Source organism: Pipistrellus kuhlii, unplaced genomic scaffold (assembly GCF_014108245.1).
Source record: "Pipistrellus kuhlii isolate mPipKuh1 unplaced genomic scaffold, mPipKuh1.p scaffold_m20_p_13, whole genome shotgun sequence".
NCBI classification, from domain to species: domain Eukaryota; kingdom Metazoa; phylum Chordata; class Mammalia; order Chiroptera; family Vespertilionidae; genus Pipistrellus; species Pipistrellus kuhlii.
Genome location: NW_023425438.1, coordinates 25567735 through 25586912, shown reverse-complemented (window position 1 = coordinate 25586912; position 19178 = coordinate 25567735). Strand labels below are relative to the sequence as shown.

At 40.7% G+C, this 19178-nt stretch overlaps 1 protein-coding gene across 4 annotated transcripts in view; it reads left to right on the top strand.

Moving 5' to 3' along the window:
• The first annotated feature begins 3977 nt into the window (after window positions 1-3977).
• RTN4 (reticulon 4) overlaps window positions 3978-19178 on the top strand; it is a 57181-nt gene continuing 41980 nt past the window's right edge. For 2 of the 4 annotated variants that reach the window (XM_036435339.2, XM_045580751.1), the window contains exon 1: window positions 3993-4805. In XM_036435339.2, the coding sequence (XP_036291232.1) occupies window positions 4214-4805 (592 nt within the window). In that variant the 5' untranslated portion in view covers window positions 3993-4213. Of the gene's footprint in view, window positions 4806-19178 lie in introns of all 4 variants that reach the window. The other 2 variants (XM_036435333.2, XM_036435340.2) reach the window with 2 other exon arrangements.

The window sequence follows — 19178 nt, the reverse complement described above, 5'->3', positions numbered from 1 at the left end:
AAACAGCTTTGTAACAAATTTGTCAGGAGTTTGCCCCTGATCTTTCTCCTGTGGTTGCTGAATCCACTCTTGGTTCTATACCCTTCAATATGTAGACTTAAGTATACTCACCGTATGCTTTAACTCTTTCAGGAAGTTTACATGATGCAAGGACAATTAACCTGTCTTATATGCATCAGATGAGGTGTCAGTTCAGTATTCTACAGTAAGCTATGATACTATAGACATGGAATGCACTATTTCCCTAAGACGTAAGTTTCCTTTACTGAAAATGCTCATGCACATTTGCATCTGATTTCCCCCCCCCCAAGTCTTGAACAGTGCGTGGTGCAGAGTAAGTAGCCAATAAATATTTCATGAATGAATGAATAAAGCAAAAATAGAAGCACAAAATGGGTGATGTTTCAATTAGCTTTTGCTGTGTAATGAATCATCTCAAGGGTAGTAGTTTAAAACAACAGTGATTCATTATTTTTCATGATTCAGTGTATTAGCTGGACAGTCTGAGACGTCTCATATTTCTGGGACATCAGCTCTATGGCTAGAGCAGCTAAGTGTCTCTCCATGTCTCTATCATCTTGGGCCTTACCATCCCAAGAGCGGGGAAGCTGTAATGTCTCTGCTTGTTGGTCTTGGAACTCATTTCCAGGGCATTTTATTGGTCAAGAAACATCACAAGCCTGAGTTAGAAGATGTGGGGAATTGTTCCAACCTCTTGATTGGAGTGGTTGCATAGAGTCTGTGGTCATTTTTAATCTACTACATATGCCCAAGTTTAAAAAACCTTCTGTAAGATATTCTTTTAATGGGAGGGAGATTGGTCAGTCTGACCTAGAATCTTTGAAATTCTATCAGGCTGAATAGGGTTCTAAGAGAGAACAGTTATTATCCATGGTACTGGAAACTTCAATCTTCTACATCTGATAAGAAAACTTCCAAGATAATTAATTGAATAATTATTTTCTAACTATTATTATGATCTAAAATTTATATTCTTCCTTTTATCATTTCAAATACTACCAGATTTTCTTTCTTTAAAAAAATATATATTTTATTGATTTTTTACAGAGAGGAAGAGAGAGGGATAGTTAGAAACATCCATGAGAGAGAAACATCGATTAGCTGCCTCCTGCACACCTCCTACCGGGGATGTGCCCGCAACCAAGGTACATGCCCTTGACAGAAATCGATCCTGGGGCCCTTTAGTCCGCAGGCTGATGCTCTATCCACCGAGCCAAACCGGTTTTGGCACTACCAGATTTTCTTAATTCTGGTATAATAGAAACATCCTCTTTTCCTTATGCTTTGTTGGCCACTCTATGAACATTAGATAAACTCTTTATTCATCCATCAAACACTTGATTTTATAGAAACCACTGAGATTAGTAATATAAAATTCTTGTATTCTATGTCAGAGGAGAGTGTGTATATTACTGCCTCAATATTTACTGCTATTTACAATTAAAGTTTCAAATCTATAATTTCCTGTAATTATTCTTTTGAGATACTTTAAATCAATTAATCACATTTCTTGTGATTATTTTAGTAATAGCAGTTTCACATATATATGTATGCAGAAATATCATATGAGCAACTTGCAAATAACATATGAAAACCCTATGAAACTTTCCATCAAGGACTTTCATAACAAGCATAGTGACAAAAACAGTTTGGGAAAGACTGAACTGCTGATAACTAAGTTGTGACTTAATATAAAAAAGTTCATATAATAAAATTTTGCTACTATTTTATTATGTGTATATACTTACACTTGACAATCATGTATGATTTTTGATAATTTTGACAAATACTTGAGACAATTTAGTTAGTTATCATTACAATACTGTTTTGCTTAAAATTTTTACCTCCTTGCCCCAAAATTCTACACTAATAATTCCCTCTTACTGATTCTAACCCCTTCAACAAACCACAAACAAAAACTGAAAGCAACTCATAACCATTTTGTATAAATAAAGTTCATCTTTGTGTGGGATTGATATGCCAGGTTGTGAATATATTGTTGATAATTAACCTGATCAGGAAATTTTGTTATACCTTCCCTTAAAAACAAACTTTTCTCCCCCTTATTTATACAGTACCTTTACGGTAAAATTAAACAGAACAGAGTTCTCATACACTCCCATGCCAATCCCCCAACCACAGTTTCCCCCATTACGAACATCTTACATTGGTGCAGTACATTTGTTACAATCTATGAACCAAATTGAAGTATTATTTGCTAAAACTCACAGGTTCACTCTTTGGGTTGTACAGGTATACGAGTTTTACCAAGTACACAATGTCCTATATCCTTCATCACAGGATCATACAAAATAGTTTTACGGACCTAAAAATCCCCTATTCATTCCTTCTCCCTCCCCTTACAATCCCTACCTTTCATTTTTAATACTCTAATTAAGTGTAGGGTAATATTAATTAGTTGGAGCTAAGAATGTGCTTAAATAACTAGTGACTCCCCATGGCAATCAACGTTTCTTAATCATCAAATTAGACTAGCACCGTCCAATAGAAATATAATGTGAGTCATGTATGTATTTAAAATGTTCTAGAAGCTGCATTAAAGAAGTAAAAAGAAATAAATGAAATGAATAATACTTATCCCAATGTATCTAAAATATTATTGTATCATTTCCAACATGTGACTAATAAATATGGAGATAGTTACATTGGGTGAGGAGGATACTAACTCAAAATACAATGTGCATTTTAAACTTAAGACACACTCCCTTTCAGGCTAGTCACATTTCCAGCGCTCAACAGCCACAACAGTGGGGCTTGGTCTGGACTGTGAGCAACTTGTAAACAGGTTTTCCCTCTCTCTCCAGGGCCTCCAGGATAGGCATGCAGCAAAGCCTTTTGGAAGATATATAAAAAAGATAAAAGCGTTCTCTAAACCTCTGTATGCGGAGACTTGTATGTTCTGTAACCATTTTCCTTAAACACCTTCCGGTTTGGAAAAAAGTGGCCTGGGAATCACGCTCATTCTGGCATATCTAAGAAATGAGTTACTGGGCTTACTGGCTCCCAGAAAGCCTGACTCATCTGAACTGTTGACTCATGAGTCTAAAGTGACTGAAATGTGATGGGAATCAAATTTGCCTTCCAAGGCCTCGTTCTGTGGCCACTTTTTTCTCTCTCCCTTCCCTCTCTCTTTGGGTGACTGACTCATCCTCCTACCATGTGAGGGAGCCCAGCATCCTCTAGTTCTCAAAAAGTCTCCTGGAAGGAGACGAGCGGACTTCCCCAGCCCCAGATGGTCCAGCCCAGCTCCGTTTTGCCTACCTCATCCAGGGTCAGCAATTTTAGACCAGGAGTTTTCTTACCCCTGTCAAAATTATCACTTTTTTTTCTTTTTAGGTGGTGATGCAATCACGTGGCCTGGGAATTTAAGTTTAAAACAATATAATCCTTTATTTCCAAAAAAAGAAAAATCTTTTAAAATGTAATGCATATTTCGATCCTTAGGGCCTACTCCAGTACAGTCCCGTTTGTTAGTACCTTTGTCCACTCTGGGTTTTTTTTCCCTTTCCTGGGAGGAAAGTTTCCATCCAGGATAACGCCCTTCCGGCGGTGGCGAGCCGGGAGTCTCTCCCACCGCTCGGGGCGGCAGCTGGCCCGCGTTTGCAGCCCTCGAACCACAGCGGCCCTGCAGCTGCGGGCGCGGCCAGACCACCGCCCCCTCCACCGCCCCACCTGCCCCTCTCCCACACTACCCACGGGTGGAGGGCGGGGCGGCCAGCTCCAAACCCCGCCCACCGAACCCAACCCAGCCGGTAAGAGAGCAGAAGCGCGAGAGGCCACGCCCACTTTTCCTCCTCTCCTCCTTCCCATTGGGCAGGCCGGTTGTCTTTTATCAACTCTCCCGTAGCCGATTGGCTCCCCCCGTCCCGCTCCAGCCCCCGCCCGCCGGGGAGGAGGCATCGCGCCAAACTGGGCGGAGAGTCTGCTGGCCTCTCTCCTACGCCGGTCTGGGCGGCGGCAGCGGCGGCGGCGGCGGCAACTGGGGACGGGGCGGGCGGCGGCGCATCACGGGTGCGGAGGCAGGAGGGGCAGCCTCATTGTTCCGGGAGCCGTCGCCTCTGCAGGTCCCTCGGCTCGCTCGGCTCTGCCCCCTTTCCGAGCTCCCCAACCCCCCACCGCCGCCGCAGCCCGCGCGCCTCGGAGGAGCATCCTCCTCTCCGACCCGCCAGCCATGGAAGACGCGGCGGACCAGTCGCCTCGGGTCTCCTCGTCCTCGGACCACCCGCCCCGGCCTCAGCCCACGTTCAAGTACCAGTTCGTGACGGACCCCGACGAGGAGGACGAGGAGGAGGACGAGGAGGAGGAAGAAGAGGACGAGGACCTGGAGGAGCTGGAGGTGCTGGAGAGGAAGCCCGCTGCCGCCGCCGCCGCCCCGCTGTCGGCCGCCCCGGTGCCCACCGCGCCCTCCGCCCCCGCCGCGCCCCTGCTGGACTTTGACGACGACTTCGTGCCCCCGGCGCCCCGGGGGCCCCTGCCGGCCGCGCCCCCTGCCGCCCCGGAGAGGCATCCGTCCTGGGACCCTAGTCCCGCGCCCTCCCCACCCTCCTTCTCCGCTGCCGCAGCCTCGCCCTCCAAGCTCCCCGAGGAGGACGACGACGACGACGACGAGCCTCCGGCCCGGCCGCCCCCGCCGCCCCCGGCCAGCGGGACCAGCCCCCCAGCCGAGCCCGCCTGGACGCCCACCGCGCCGGCCCCCGCGGCGCCGCCCTCCACGCCGGCCGCGCCCAAGCGCAGGGGCTCCGGCTCCGGCTCCGGCTCCGCGGGTGAGTGCCGGCCGCGCCCGCCGCCTCCCCCGCCGCGCGCCCTCCCCTCCCCTCCCGCTTTTGTGTGCAGCCCCAGCCGCGCCCCCCCGAGCCCCCTCTCCGCCCCGAGGGGCTTTGTCTGCAGACCTGGGGGAGGAGGGGAGAAGGCAGGCGCCCCCACCGCCCCGCGGGAGCCGCCCGGGGCTGGGTGGGGCGGCGGAGGCAGAGCCCGGGCTTGTTCTTCATTGTCTGTCCGCGCGTCGGGGAGGAACACGTGCACCCGACCGCTCCCGGATCCTTCCCTCTGGTCCCCGTTCCACTCACTGCGTCCCTGGGGTTAGGCACCCACCCACCCACCCTAAGTGGAGAGGCTGGGTGTGTACCCGGGAACTGGGGGTTGTGGATTCTTTTGGGGTGAGTGAGGATGGAAAGGCCTTGGCGCCTTCATCTTTTGTCTCCCCCCACCCCGTCTGGGTTGCTCCCAGGGAAAAGGCGCAGTGTCGCCGTCAGTGCGCTAGTCTGTCTTCAGCCCTAAAACCCCCGCCCCGTTCTTATCCCCTCCTTGGCCGGGGGTGGCCCCCACGCGTTCCGTCTCCCTGCCCCTCCTCTGGCGCTGGTGGGGAGATGACCCCTTGGAAAGCGTCCACATGGACCCAGCTGCAGGGAGTAGTGAGAGCGCCCCCAGTGGTGTGCGGGGAGATCTGGGGAGGGGAGTTGTGGCCAAGTCCTGCCACCGCCCAGTTTGCCCGGGTATCGATGTGGCATGAGCCAAACGGGCCTGGGAAATGGGCTGTGGGTGCTGGGTTCCGAGGGGGGCCCCCTGTTTTTTTTTTTTTTTTTTTTTTTTTTTTTTTTTCCTCGGGTGATCTCAGCTGCAGAGGACGAGGCATGGCTGTGAGTGGGGACAGGTTTAGCCTCTTCCTGCCTCATCATTGAATCGTAAACAAAAAAGGCAATATTGATTGTCTTAAAGAAGGAAAACCTGTGGATTCCTAGCCGGGTCCAGGCCAATTACATTTGTGGTAGATTTACCATGAGACTTAAATGAAGTAGTTTGAGAAGGTTTTCTTGTATTGGTTAGATAGTACTATTGATTGGAAGTTATGTTTTAGGTCTACAGAGACTGATCTGCATAGCCTGTAGTTTTCAAATCTTTTCATTCACGAGTGCCTGGTTGCACATTAATAGTTAAATTCTTTTTAACTATTTATTTGGGAAATTATTTTTTAGAAGATAAAACGATCAAGTTTGTTAGAGATTCAGAGTTCATCTTATCGGACAAATTATGAACTTATTCGCTAGTAGCTTTTTACTTTTCCTGATTTATTGCTTTAGGTATTAGGAAGCCATTGGAGATTATTGAACTGAGGCCTGGATGGTAGTGTTAGAAAAGGAATTGGTGACCATATTCTAAGATAAGGTTGGAAAGAAAAACAGGGGAACTATATTCAGAAAGCTTTTGTGATAGTTCTGAGATAGGTGAGTAGTGCCTTATCTAGTTCATTAGTTAGTTAAATGAAAATAGAATAGAAGGAAAGCATGAATTCTGTAATTGGTTGTGAATCTGTATTTTTATAGTTAGGGTACAAAACGGTTTTATGAAAGAAGAATTGACAGGACTTTGAGGCTATGAATGTAAATGCAAAGGAAAGAATGTTGGTGCTTATCAAATCAGTTTGAGACTGTCCAAAGTTGTTAATTGAATGGAAGTTTGTGTAGGATTTAATATTGTTTTAAGTATAGGGTTATTATATCTTGGGGGGTAAAAACCAGGTCTTCTAAGATTTTGAGTTTTATATATGTTAAAATCTTAAGATGCCTCTAAAGAAAGAGATGTCATACCCTATTCAGTCTCCAGCTTCCATTTTTATCTAACAAATGATAACAAGGAATAGAGCTGATGAATTTAGAGATTCTGAATAATTTCTTCTGTTAAGCTATTTTTAATTTTCTGACTAGGAACAATTAGTGTATATGCTCCTTATGGATAAGATAAATTATATTTCAGATTGGTTCCTAGCAAGCACAGTGTCAAATTTATAGTGCTTTTTAGTAACCAACAAGTTGCCTCATCCTTTTAAAAATAATGTAATGAAGATATATATATATATGATTTTATATATATATATATATATATATATATATATATATATATATATATATATAAAATCTTTGGTAAATACCTAACTGTGGAATAGTATTTAGAAAATATGATATTTCATACTATATCTCGGTAAACGTGGAAGGCTTGCTATATTATATAAAACACTTCTAAAAAGGGGCTTATTTTCTATTGTCCAATAATTAGCTCTGTTTTAGTGTAGTTATTTCATAAAATACCTAAAAACAATTTATTTGAAACCTTGCTGGTGTAAGGCTCCAATTTAAATGCCACATTTTAAAGGTACTTTGCTAGCCCAGGCTTCAAGTACCGACCAAATGAATATATTTCTTGATTCTTTGAAAACTCTGATGAAGTACTGTAGAAGCAAATGTTGCACATATACTCTTCTTATAACACATTCTTTTTGAAACTTTCGGTTCCTGATTTTAAATGTAGACCCTAGGAAAGGTCCCCCTGAGGGTGATAGCACAGGGATTCAGAACTCTTAAGGGCAGAACCCTGATTCATCAGCAGAGCTTGAATGGGTGAATGTGACCTTTGTGGACATAGGCGTGTGCAAGGTGGTCAGACCCAGCTGTCCTGAAGCTAAGGTCTTCTCAGACTGAGGGCCTCATCGTCATTTCAGCTCTGAAGGAGGAGTTGATAATTTCACATTTAAGCTGCTGAGTTTTTGTTTCTTGGCATGGTGATTATTAGTTTTAAGTTGCTTTGCTCATGTGTTCCCGTAACATTCTGTTCTTACCTCATGATAGATATCATACCATGTATGTGATAATAACAATAGTACGTTTACTCATCTATAGTTTCTACCAGACTATATGCTCCTTGAATAAAGGGCCTGTATCACCTTTTTTTCCTTGAGTAAGAGGATTATATGACATTATATCTGCATTACTGAGCACAGACATGTAGTGTAAGCACTCATATTTGTTGAATGAATGAAAATTATAGATGAAAGTTGATCTTCACATTCTGTACAGTTCCAGGATTATTACAATATTTTCTCTCAATAAAACTGCCAAGTGTTATGAATTAAAGCATGCATTTATTTACATATGTGCCATATTTTATTTAATCAGCCTGTTAGTGATGATTAACTAGGTTGTTTCTCAGCTTTTTCTGTTCTAAATAATGTTGCTGTGAACAGCCTTATATGACCTTCTTTGGCAATGTGTGCTGTTCTCTGGGTGTTGTAAGATAAATTCATGCCAATAGAATTTCTAGTTCAAAGGCTATGTGCATTTAAAATGTTGCTAGATAATGCCAAATTGTACTAACGAAGATTAGTTCCAACCTATATTTTCACCAATAATGTGTTAAAGTACCCTTTTTCCCTTTTGCCTTTACCAGAAGAGTAGATTAACCAGTAAATGATTTAGCAAATTTTTTTTAAATTTATATTTCTCAGTATTTTTTTTTTTAATCAGCTTAGGTGCCATATAATTTACTAGGCTTACCGGTAGGTGCCAGTACATTTTTCTCATCACAGTTTTGACCTCTTCTTTCTTCTTCTTCTTCTAGCTGTAGGAGCATTTGATCTAGTGTAAGGAAATTAGACTTTGTCATATATATGTCTTATAAAAATTTCTTCATGTTTTCTCTTGGTATTTTTATAATTTTATTTTAACATTTCATTCTTTCTGTAGTTTATTTTGATCTAGAGAATAAGATAGTGATAGAATTTTATTTTTGAATATGATTTTTCACTTGTCTCAACACCGTTTTCTCTACTATTTTGAAATGCCACTTTTGTCATATATTTGTAGTATGGGTGAAATATTTTGTTTCATTTATTTTTTTTTTAATTGGTATAACTTTTATTTAATTTAGTTACTTTTTAAGAGTTTCGATTGTTGATATTAAGTATTATATTATTTTCAGGTGTACATCATAAAGGGTAGTAGTAGTGGTTAAACACTACCAGGTGATCCCTCAATAAGTCGAGTACCTATCTGACACCCACATATAGGTTATAATTTAAAAAAAAAAATCTCACCAGAAGATTTATTTTTTAAATGATTTTTGAGGGAGAAAGAGAGAGAAACTGATGTGAGCAAGAAACATCAGGAGCTCTAGTTAAGTTTGGCATTGATGGAATCAAATATATATTTTAATGGCCTGCTAAAAGAATTGTGAGTAAAAATGAGGCTAAAATTGCTTCAGTATAACAGAAGTTTGATACGTTTATATTGCCTTACCACTTTTTTGGAAGGCTTAAAAATTATTTTTACTCTTTGTTATGGAAAACTTCAAACATAAAGGAATATTCACAGAATAGTGAATGAAACCTCATTTAACCATCACTGAGCCCCAACAGTCATCCATCCAGTGCCAGTCTTGCCAGTCCCACACCCTCATAAATATTTCATTATGTATCTCGCAAACCAAGTACTGTTTTCCAAAACATAACCACAACACTGTTGATCAAATATTTTCCCAATGTATTTCACAATAATTAATTTCGCCATGTACCCAGCCAAAGTTTATATTTACTACTACTTAGTGAATGTCATATGTCTTTTTTTAAAAAAATATCAGAATCCAAATAAGGTCCATACATTACAGTGGATTGGTTTGTTTTATGTCTGTCTATGCGTCGGGTCCCTCCCTTGCTTGCTTGTGGGCTCTCTCTGAAATTTGTTGAAGAATAAATGTACAGTTTTTTCACTTTAATGTTTTTATTATTTTATATTTTATTTTTGTTAATCCTCACCCGAGGATATTTTTCCATCGACTTTTAGGGAGAGTAAGAGAAAGAGGGAAGGATACAGTGAGGGAGAGAAACATTGATGTGAGAGAAACACATTGATTGGTTGTCTCCTGCATGGGCCTGGAAGGGGTCTGCAGTTAAGGTGCTTGCCCTCGACCAGAATCAAACCCAGAGTCCTTTGTCTGCAGGCCAATGCTCTATCCACCGAACCAGAACTGGCTAGGGTGATATTTTTATTATTTTAGTGGATAAAGTCATTTTAATGTTGTTAAGATACCAGGAGCCCAATGCATGAATTTGTGCACCTTGAAAGGAACTGTGGGCTGTGTGGCTGCTATGGGCACAGGGGCGAGTCTTGGCCCATCTTCACCCCCCCACCTGGTGGCTCCTGCTATGTCCTCTGACCCCTGTCTGCTGGCAGCCCCACCCCCGCTGCAGCTGATGCCTGCATGTTTCTTGCTCTGCCACCTGCTGCCGACACCTGCCATGTTCCGTGCATGTCCCCTGGTGGTCAGCGCATGTCAAGCTACTAGTTTTTCAGTTCTGCCATTTGGTCTATTTGCATATTAGGGTTTTATTTATACAGATAACTTACAGTCCTAGCCAGTTTGGTTCAGTGGATAGAGCGTTGACTAAAGGGTCCCTAGTTGGATTCTGGTCAAGGGTAGTCTGAGTTGCAGGCTCAATCTTTTTTTAAAAAACTATATATTTTATTGATTTTTTTTACAGAGAGGAAGGGAGATAGTCAGAAACATCGATGAGAGAGAAACATCGATCAGCTACCTCCTGCACACCCCCTACTGGGGATGTGCCCACAACCAAGGTACATGCCCTTGACCAGAATCGAACCTGGGACCTTTCAGTCCGCAGGCCAACGCTCTATCCACTGAGCCAAACTAGTTTCGGTGAGGCTCAATCTTAAGTAGAGGGAGTGCAGGAGGCAATCAGTCAATGATTCTCTCTCACATCATTGATGTTCCTCTCCCTCTCTCTCTGAAATCAATAAAAAATATTTTTTAAAAATAATAAAGATATAATTTATATACAATAAATTCCATAAATCTTAAGTTTTAGCAATTCTGTAGTTTGACAAATGTAGCTATTCATTTAACCCACACCCCTGTCAAGATACAGAAAAGGTTCATCATTCCAGAAAGATCTCTTGACCCTTAGCAGTCAATTTAATTCCTGTTCTGTCCTTCTCCCGGCCCCCTAATCCCAAGCAGCTACTGTTTAGATTGTTTTCACCATCATTTTGCCGATTATAGAGCATCATATGGATGGACTCATACAGTATTTACTCTTGTGTCTTGTTATTTGTACCCAATATGTTTTGAAGAATTAACAATGATGTTGTATCAGTAATTTATTCCTTTTTACTACTGAGTAAATATTCCATAAGAGTATACTACAATTTAATTATTTGTTTACTTGTTGATGAACATTTGGATTATTTGTAGTTTTTGGCTATTCTGAACAATAGAATGCTGTGAACTTTCTTTGTATAGGCCTTTTTTGTGGATATTAGTTTTCATTTCTCTTGGGTAAAGAGAGTAGAATTGAGTAAGAGTAGAATTGCTGGTTCATGGGGTAGGTATCTTTATTTAAAAAGAATTGCCAAACTGTTCTCCAGAGTGGTTCCACGTCTACCAGCGATGTGTGAGAGTCAGCATGGCTTCACATTCTCACAAACATTTGATATTATCAGTCTTTTAAATTTTAGTGGGTATGTACAATAGTTGTTTCTCATTATAGTTTTAATTCAGGTCTTCCTAATGGCTAATGAATTAGAAGGCTTTTGTACGTCTACTGGCTACTTCTATATTTTCTTTTTGTAAAGTATCCAAGTAATTTGCCGATTCTAACATTGGGTTAGATGCCATTTTCTTACTGATTTGTAGGAGTCTTTCCCTAGATATATGCATTGTGAATATATTCTCCTAATCTTTGGTTTGTCTGTTAATTTTATTGTTGGTTTCTTTTGATGAGTATAATTTTGAAGAAGTCTTAATTTATCAAGTTTTCCTTTTATGGTTCATACTTAATGTGTGCCAAGACACATTTGCCTACACACCAAGGTTGTAAAAACATTTTACGTTTTCTTTTAGAAGCTTTATCATTTTAGCTTTTATGTTTAAATCTTTTATATTTAATTCATCTTGAATTAATTTTTATCTCCGAAAGAGTTACAGATTCAGATTTATGTATTTTTTCCATATAAATATCCAGCAAACATTTTTTTAAAATACGTTTTTATTGGTTTTTAGGGAGAGAAAGGGTGAGGGATAGAAACATCATTGAGAGAAACATCATCAAACAGCTGCCTCCTGCATACACCCCATTGGGGATGGAGCCTGCAATCTGGGCATGTTCCCTGACTGGGAATTGAACTGGTGACCTCTTGATTCATGAGTTGATGCTCAACCACTGAGCCACACTGACTGGGCCCAGCAAAATTGTTTTGGAAGGAATTTGTCTTTATTGACTTTTGCTTTGGTACCTTTGACGAAAATCAGTTGACCATATAAGTGTGTCTGTTTAAGCATACAGATCCTCCTGAACTTACGATGGTGGGTATGTCCTATAGTAAGTTGAAAATATCCTGAGTCAGAAATTCATTTAGACACATTAGAAATTGGCACTGAACTTTCTTTGGCATTACACCATGTCTGTTTACATAAGTATGTTTAGCATTCAATGTTGGGAGTGGGTAGAGGAGTGAGATAATGAAGAAGAGAGGTGAAGAAGGAGAGCAAAGAATTAGCTCATTAAATAATGACTATGTTAAAAAAAGCATTTGATACACTTAACCTACCAAGCGTCATAGCTTAGCCGTGCCAACCTTTGATATTCTCAGAACACTTAATATTTTGCCCACCTAGAGTTGGGCAAAATCATCTAACATAATGAATATACTGAGGAGTATCTGTTTACCTTCCTGATGAGGCTCAGCATCACCAGAGAATTTTACTGCATATCCTTAGCCCGGAAATGATCAGAATTTAAAATCAAAGTACGATTTCTATTGAATGTTTATCGCTTTTCGTAAAGTCAAACCATTCATTGTGAGTCAAGAATGTTTTTATCTATTTGATTCTATTGATCTATTTGTCTATCTTTATGTCAGTAACCAGACTGTTTTAATTACTATTACTTTATAGTAAATCTTAAAATCAAGCAGTGTGAATACACCCAAGTTTTATCTTTTTTTCTTCCCTCAAAATTTTTTGCCTAATTCCTTTGTATTTCTATATACATTTTAGGGTCAACTTGTTCATTTCTATAGAATGCCTGCTGGGAATTTGGGATTGTATTGAGAGTCTAGAGCACATGTGTCAAACACAAGGCCCGCGGGCCAAATCCGTCCCGCCAGGCCTTGCAATGTGGCCCGCACCACGCTGTCATCACTGCACTCCGCTGAGTTTCCATCACAATGACAGTTTATGACTGTTCAGTAAACCATTCGGCCCGCGATTTAGGCTGGATTTTAGATTTTGGCCCCTTCTCTGATTGAGTTCGACACCCCTAGTCTAGAGATCAATATTGGGAGATTTGACCTCTTAGGGTTTGAGATTTTACCTTATAACAAGCTAACAAATTAGCCTGCCATGGTCTCATGGATGCTGGCAGAGGACACAGATACCTGGGTAAGAAACAAGGGACTTTGATACTCACAGCAGTGGTAATAGCCAGAATATCAGCACTTTTTGGGCAAATTCCCAGAGCTTCTTTTCCTTAGGGCAGTGGTCTGCAAACTCACTAGTCAACAGAGCTAACTATCAACAGTACAATGATTGAAATTTCTTATGAGAGCCAAATTCTTCAAACTACTTCTAACGTCACTTCTTCCAAATAGACTCGCCCAGGCTGTGGTATTTTGTGGAAGAGCCACACTCAAGGGGCCAAAGAGCCGCATGGCTCTCGAGCCGCAGTTTGCTGACCACGGCCTTAGGGCCACACGAAGAGGGCCAGGCAACCTTGGGCTTAGAGAAACGGAATCTTACACAACAAGCATGCCTGCCTTATTGCTCAAGTGAAAGACTGTGCCTCTGTCTCTAAGGTTGTTTGCAATACAGACATCTTTGAAAAGATAGGAACAAAGGCAGCCAGTGCCCCATCCCTCCATTCACAAGATGTGCAAAAACACAAGAAACTCTTTAAGAGTCTTCCAATTCATGTCATGTTTACTAGTGTGTGTTCTCTCAGGAGTGTTTTGTAGTTTTCAGTGTAGAATTTTTGCATTTCTATTGTTAAATTTACCTTTAAAACATTTTTTTCTTTATTGATTAAGGTATTACATGTGTCTTCATCTCCCCATTACTCCCCAACCTCCCCTATTCCCCCATCCCCCACTCATGCTGTCACCCCCCCTGTTGTCTGTGTCCATTGTTTAGACTCATATGCATGCATACAACTTCTTTGTTTGATCTCTACTTCCAAGTGTTTTATGTTTTTTGTTGCTATTGTAAATGATAGTAGTTAAAAATTTTGTTTTTCATTTGTGCATTGCTGGTACATGGACATATAGTGATTGCATACTATTCTTGTAACTATCCTGCATCTTCCTAAATTTACTTCCTAGCTCTAGTAAGGCTTAATAGGTGTTTGTTTGTTTTTGTTTTTTTTTTAACCATAGAATTTTCTAACTACACAGTGCTGTTTGGAAGTTGAGATCATTTTACTTTTCCCTTCTGATCTTTATGCTATAAATGTGGTAAGAAGAAGGAAGTACAGTAAAAGGTGTAAAAAGTTCCTTGTTTTATTCTGCATCTGGGGGAAATATAATTAGTCTTTCATTATTAAGTATGAAGTTAGCTGCATGTTCTTCTGGGGGTTGGCAACTAAGTAATTGCGGATTTAAAATCAATTTTTTCATGGAACTAAATAACTTTATTCTGTAATGTATTGCCCATTTTGATCAATGACCTTTTGCCATCTTTCAGGCAGCATCATAATCCCACGTTCAAAAAACTTCTGGTTTTTATTAGCAAAAAACTGAATCAAGTACGATTTGACATCATCATCATTATTGAAATTTTTACCATTCAAGGAGTTTTGTAAAGATCGAAACAAAAAGTAATCAGATGGTGCAAGGTCAGGACTATATGGTGGATGTGGCAAAACATCTCAACCAAGCTCCATTAATTTTTGCCGAGTGACCAAAGATGTGTGTGGCCTTGCATTGTCATGATGGAATACAACACCTTTTCGATTTGTCAATTCGGGCCGCTTTTCTTCAACTGCATTGTTTAATTTCGTTAGTTGTTCAATGTAGACATCAGAATTGATTGTTCGGTTGGGTGGTAAGAGTTCAAAGTAGACAATTCCTTTGTAATCCCACCAAACTGATAACAAAACCTTCTTTTGATGAATATCAGCTTTTGATGTTGTTTGAGTTGGTTCACCTGGCCTGCTCCACGATCTTTTCTGCTTGATACTGTTGTAAACAACCAATTTTTCATCGCCAGTTATCAGTCGTTTTAAAAATGGATCATTTTCATTACGTTTCTTTAGCAAATCGCAGCTGCTAATGCGTTGCGTTAACTGTGATTCTTTCAGTTCGTGAGGAACCCATGTATCGAGTTTTTGAACATAGCCAAGTTGTTTTAAGTGATTTTCAATACATGTATGTGATACATGAAGCTTCTCTGCAATCTCACGTGTTGTACTGTGACAGTCCGAATTGATTATTGCTTTGATTAGGGCGTCATCAACTTCAACTGGACGACCAGAGCGTTTTTCATCTTTGAGTGAAAAATCACCAGAACGAAATTTGGCAAACCAATTTTGACACTGCCGTTCTTTTAAGGCTTTGTCACCATAAACAGCACATAACTTTTTATGAGCTTGCGATGCGTTTTTCCCTTTGCGGAAATAAAAAAGCAAAATATGACGAAAATGTTCCTTTTGATTTTCCATTTTTCAACGAACGCCAAACGAAAACTACAAAACAGATCAAAAAACTTTTTTTACTGATTAACAGCTGAATAGCCAACTATCAAATAACAAAATGTGTTTTACATTTGTACTACGTCTGCAAACCTAAAAATTCAACTGAAGCCATATGTGTGAAACCCGCAAGTACTTAGTTGCCAACCCAATAGATGTCCTGACCCTTACTTAGGTGGAGAAAGTTTCCTTCTACTCCAAATTTGTTGACAATTTTTATGAAATAGGTATTGAATTTTAACAGATGTCTTTGGCATCTATTAAAACAATCATATCACTTTCCTTTCTTAGACTGTTAATGTGCTAAGTTTCATTGTTTGATTTTCAATGTTGAACCAATCTTATATTTTTGGGATTAAACCCTTTTGATAATCAATATACTTTTTATGAATTATTGAATATTGCTGAATTCAATTTGCTAATATGTTAAAAGATTTTTGCATGTATGTTTAAGGGGATATTTTTCTGTAAATTTTTCTTGCACTATTTTTGGTTTTGGTATTAACATATCCTATATAATAAAAGAGCAATATGCAAATTGACCATCACTCCAACACACAAGATGGCCAATAGGGGAAGGCAGATGGGAGGGACAGGCCTGTAGGAGAGGGCAATTGGTGGGGGGACCAGGCCTGCAGGGGAGGGCAGTTGGGGGGGACTGAGCCAGTAGGGGAGGGCAGTTGGGGGCTACCATGCTGGCAGGGGAGGGCAGTTAGGGGTGACCAGGCTGGCAGGGGTGCAGTTAGATGTCAATCAGGCTGGCAGGGGAGTGGTTAGGGGTGATTTAGGCTGGCGGGCAGAAGCGGTTAGGGGCAATCAGGCAGGCAGGCAGGCAGGTGAGTGGTTGGGAGCTAGCAGTCCTGGATTGTGTGTTGGAGTGTACCGGGTCTCTAGTATGCATATAAGATCTTCGGTTAATCTCTTCCCGCTCTCCTCCTTCCTCCCTTCCCTCTGAGATTCATCAATCTGTTTCATGTTTCCATGCCTGTGATTTCCATTCCTGCTTTGAATGTCTGCCCCCGGTGGCCATTGTGTGTCATAGCTACAGGTCGGCCGGTAACTTAGGCTTTTATATCTATCTATCTATCTATCTATCTATCTATCTATCATCTATCTATCTATCTATCGAGAGAGAGAGAGATATTTTGTTGATTTCAGAAAGGGATCATTTAATGGCTGCCTCCTGCACTCCCCCTACTGGGGATCAAGCCCACAACCCCAGGCATGTGCCCTTGACTGGAATAGAATCTGAAACCCCTCAGCCTGAAGGCCGATGCTCTAACCACTCTAAGCACTGAGCCAAACCAGCTAGGGGTATATCCTTTCACTTTTAACCACTTGTGTTCTTATATAGAAAGCGTGTGTTCTATAAATGTCACATAGAAGGATTTTTATCTAGTCTGAAAACCTGCTTTTAATTGGGACCATTTACATTGACCATACTTATTAGTATGGTTCATTTAAGTCTTTGTTTTCTCTTTGTCCCATCTGGTTTTTGTCCTTTTATGTGTCCATGCCATTCTTCCATCCTTTGTGTTTTTATTGTCATACATTTTGCTTCTACAAATATTGTATATTGTAATTATTTGTGCTTCAAAATCACTTATTTAAAGAAATTAAGAAATGAGAATATTTTATATCTACTCATATATTTACCATTCCGCCATTCTTTGTTCCTTTATGAAAATCCGATTTTTATCTTGTGTCATTTCCCTTTTGTCTAAAGAACTTTAGCATTTCTTGTAGTGCAGGTCTCTTGATGGTAATTTCAGTTTTTGTTTTCATATTTTATCTAATAATACCTTTATTGTCTTTGTTTTTCAAGAATATTATTTTATAAATACAGTCAATCTTGCTATATATGGAAGTTATGGTGGTTTTTTTTTTCTGTTTTAAATCTTTAATGTTGAAAATATTACATATGTTCCCTTTCTTCCCCATTTACCTTTTTCAGCCCATCCCCACCCCTGTCCCCATCCTATTGTCTGTGTTCCTGGGTTATGCATTATGCTAAGCAAAATAAGCCAGTCAGAGAGGGAAGTTATGTTTTATAGAGTCGCAGAAAACACCGAATTAATAAATACTGAATCATTGCCCCTAGGGGGAAATACAGGGTTAGGTTCCTGGAAACCTCTAGTCAGAACATTTTTGTTAACCAATCTATATATAACTTTGTTTGATGTGTATTTCTATTTAAAGATGCATTATTTACTATATATTGTTGATTCATTAACATTGAACACATGGTCAACAGCATGGTAATTCATACTTAAATGAAGTTTATCTAATACATATATTTTCCTCTGTAAGGTACATCACAACCTTCTGTGGCTAAGAACACTAGACAGCACTTCAAGCACTGTGCTTAGGAGCCTATTGAAACAGCAAAATAACTAACAAAAGCCACAAAAATGTGAAAAAATGTGGCACTAAGTAGGCTGGAAAAAAAATACGTGTTTACAGTCTGAGAGTGAAAAAGGAGACATAGGGTTTCTTTGTTTGACCTCACCTGGGAACCTGGGTGAGGGGCATGTTTGCTGTTGTAACTATTGGTTTTGGGATTACCAATTTAGCCAGTAAACAAATTTGCAAATAGAGAACTAGTGAATAATAATGATTGAGTGTATATAATTTTAGATTGCCCTTTAAAAAAAATTACTTTAAGGATGTCCATTATCTTTTGGATTATGTTTTTTTCCAGTGAGAGGTCAGGTCATTCTTATTGCTGTTCCCATTGAGCCAATCCGGTTTCGGCTCTATTGCTTTTCCCTTGCCCTTTTCCTGTTCTAAAGGTTTTTTTCTCAGTCTTTGGTTTACAAGAATTTGACCTTTACAGTGTGTCTCTTTGTGGGTTGTATTTATTCTGCTTCCTGGATTTGTAAATTGGTATTTTCCATCACAGTTGACAAATTTTAGTTTGTTATATCTTTATCCCACCCCCCACCCCCCCACCCCCCCGCCCGCATCTGTCACTATTGTGATTGGAGGGGGTTCCAATTACATATACTTTAAATGCTTGATTATCTCTCAGGTCGCTGAGCTCTGTTCATCCCTCCCCCCCTCCTCCCCCCAGTCTTTTTTTCCCCTGCCTGTAGTTCAGTTTGCACAGTTTCTTTCTGTTGGCCTTTTTTTTTTCTTTTAAAGCTTATTCATCCTTTCTGTCTCACTGTCCAAGAAATCCAAGATGAAGGTGCCAGCTAGGCTTCATTCTGAGACTCCTTCTCTTGCTTATAGGTGGCTGCCATTTGCTCACAATGTGCGTGCATTCATGCATGGGTGTGTGTGTGTGTGTGTGTGTGTGTGTGTGTGCGCGCATGTGCACGGGCACAGAAGAATGGAGAGACAGGGAAGGGTGAGCATCAAGCTCTCTAGTGTCTTTTCTTATAAGGACACTAATCCTATCCTACCAGGTAACCCTAATTTCCTTCCGAAGGCCCTAATTGCACATACCATCACGTTGGAGGGTAGGGCTTCAACATACAAAATGTGTGTGTGTGTGTGTGGGGGGGGGGGTGTCACAAATATTCAGTCCATAATATATTTCAGTTAAGAAAATGGGCTCTGGGTTGAATTGCCTGATTCTCACTAGTTGCATCGTGTTTTGAGTGAG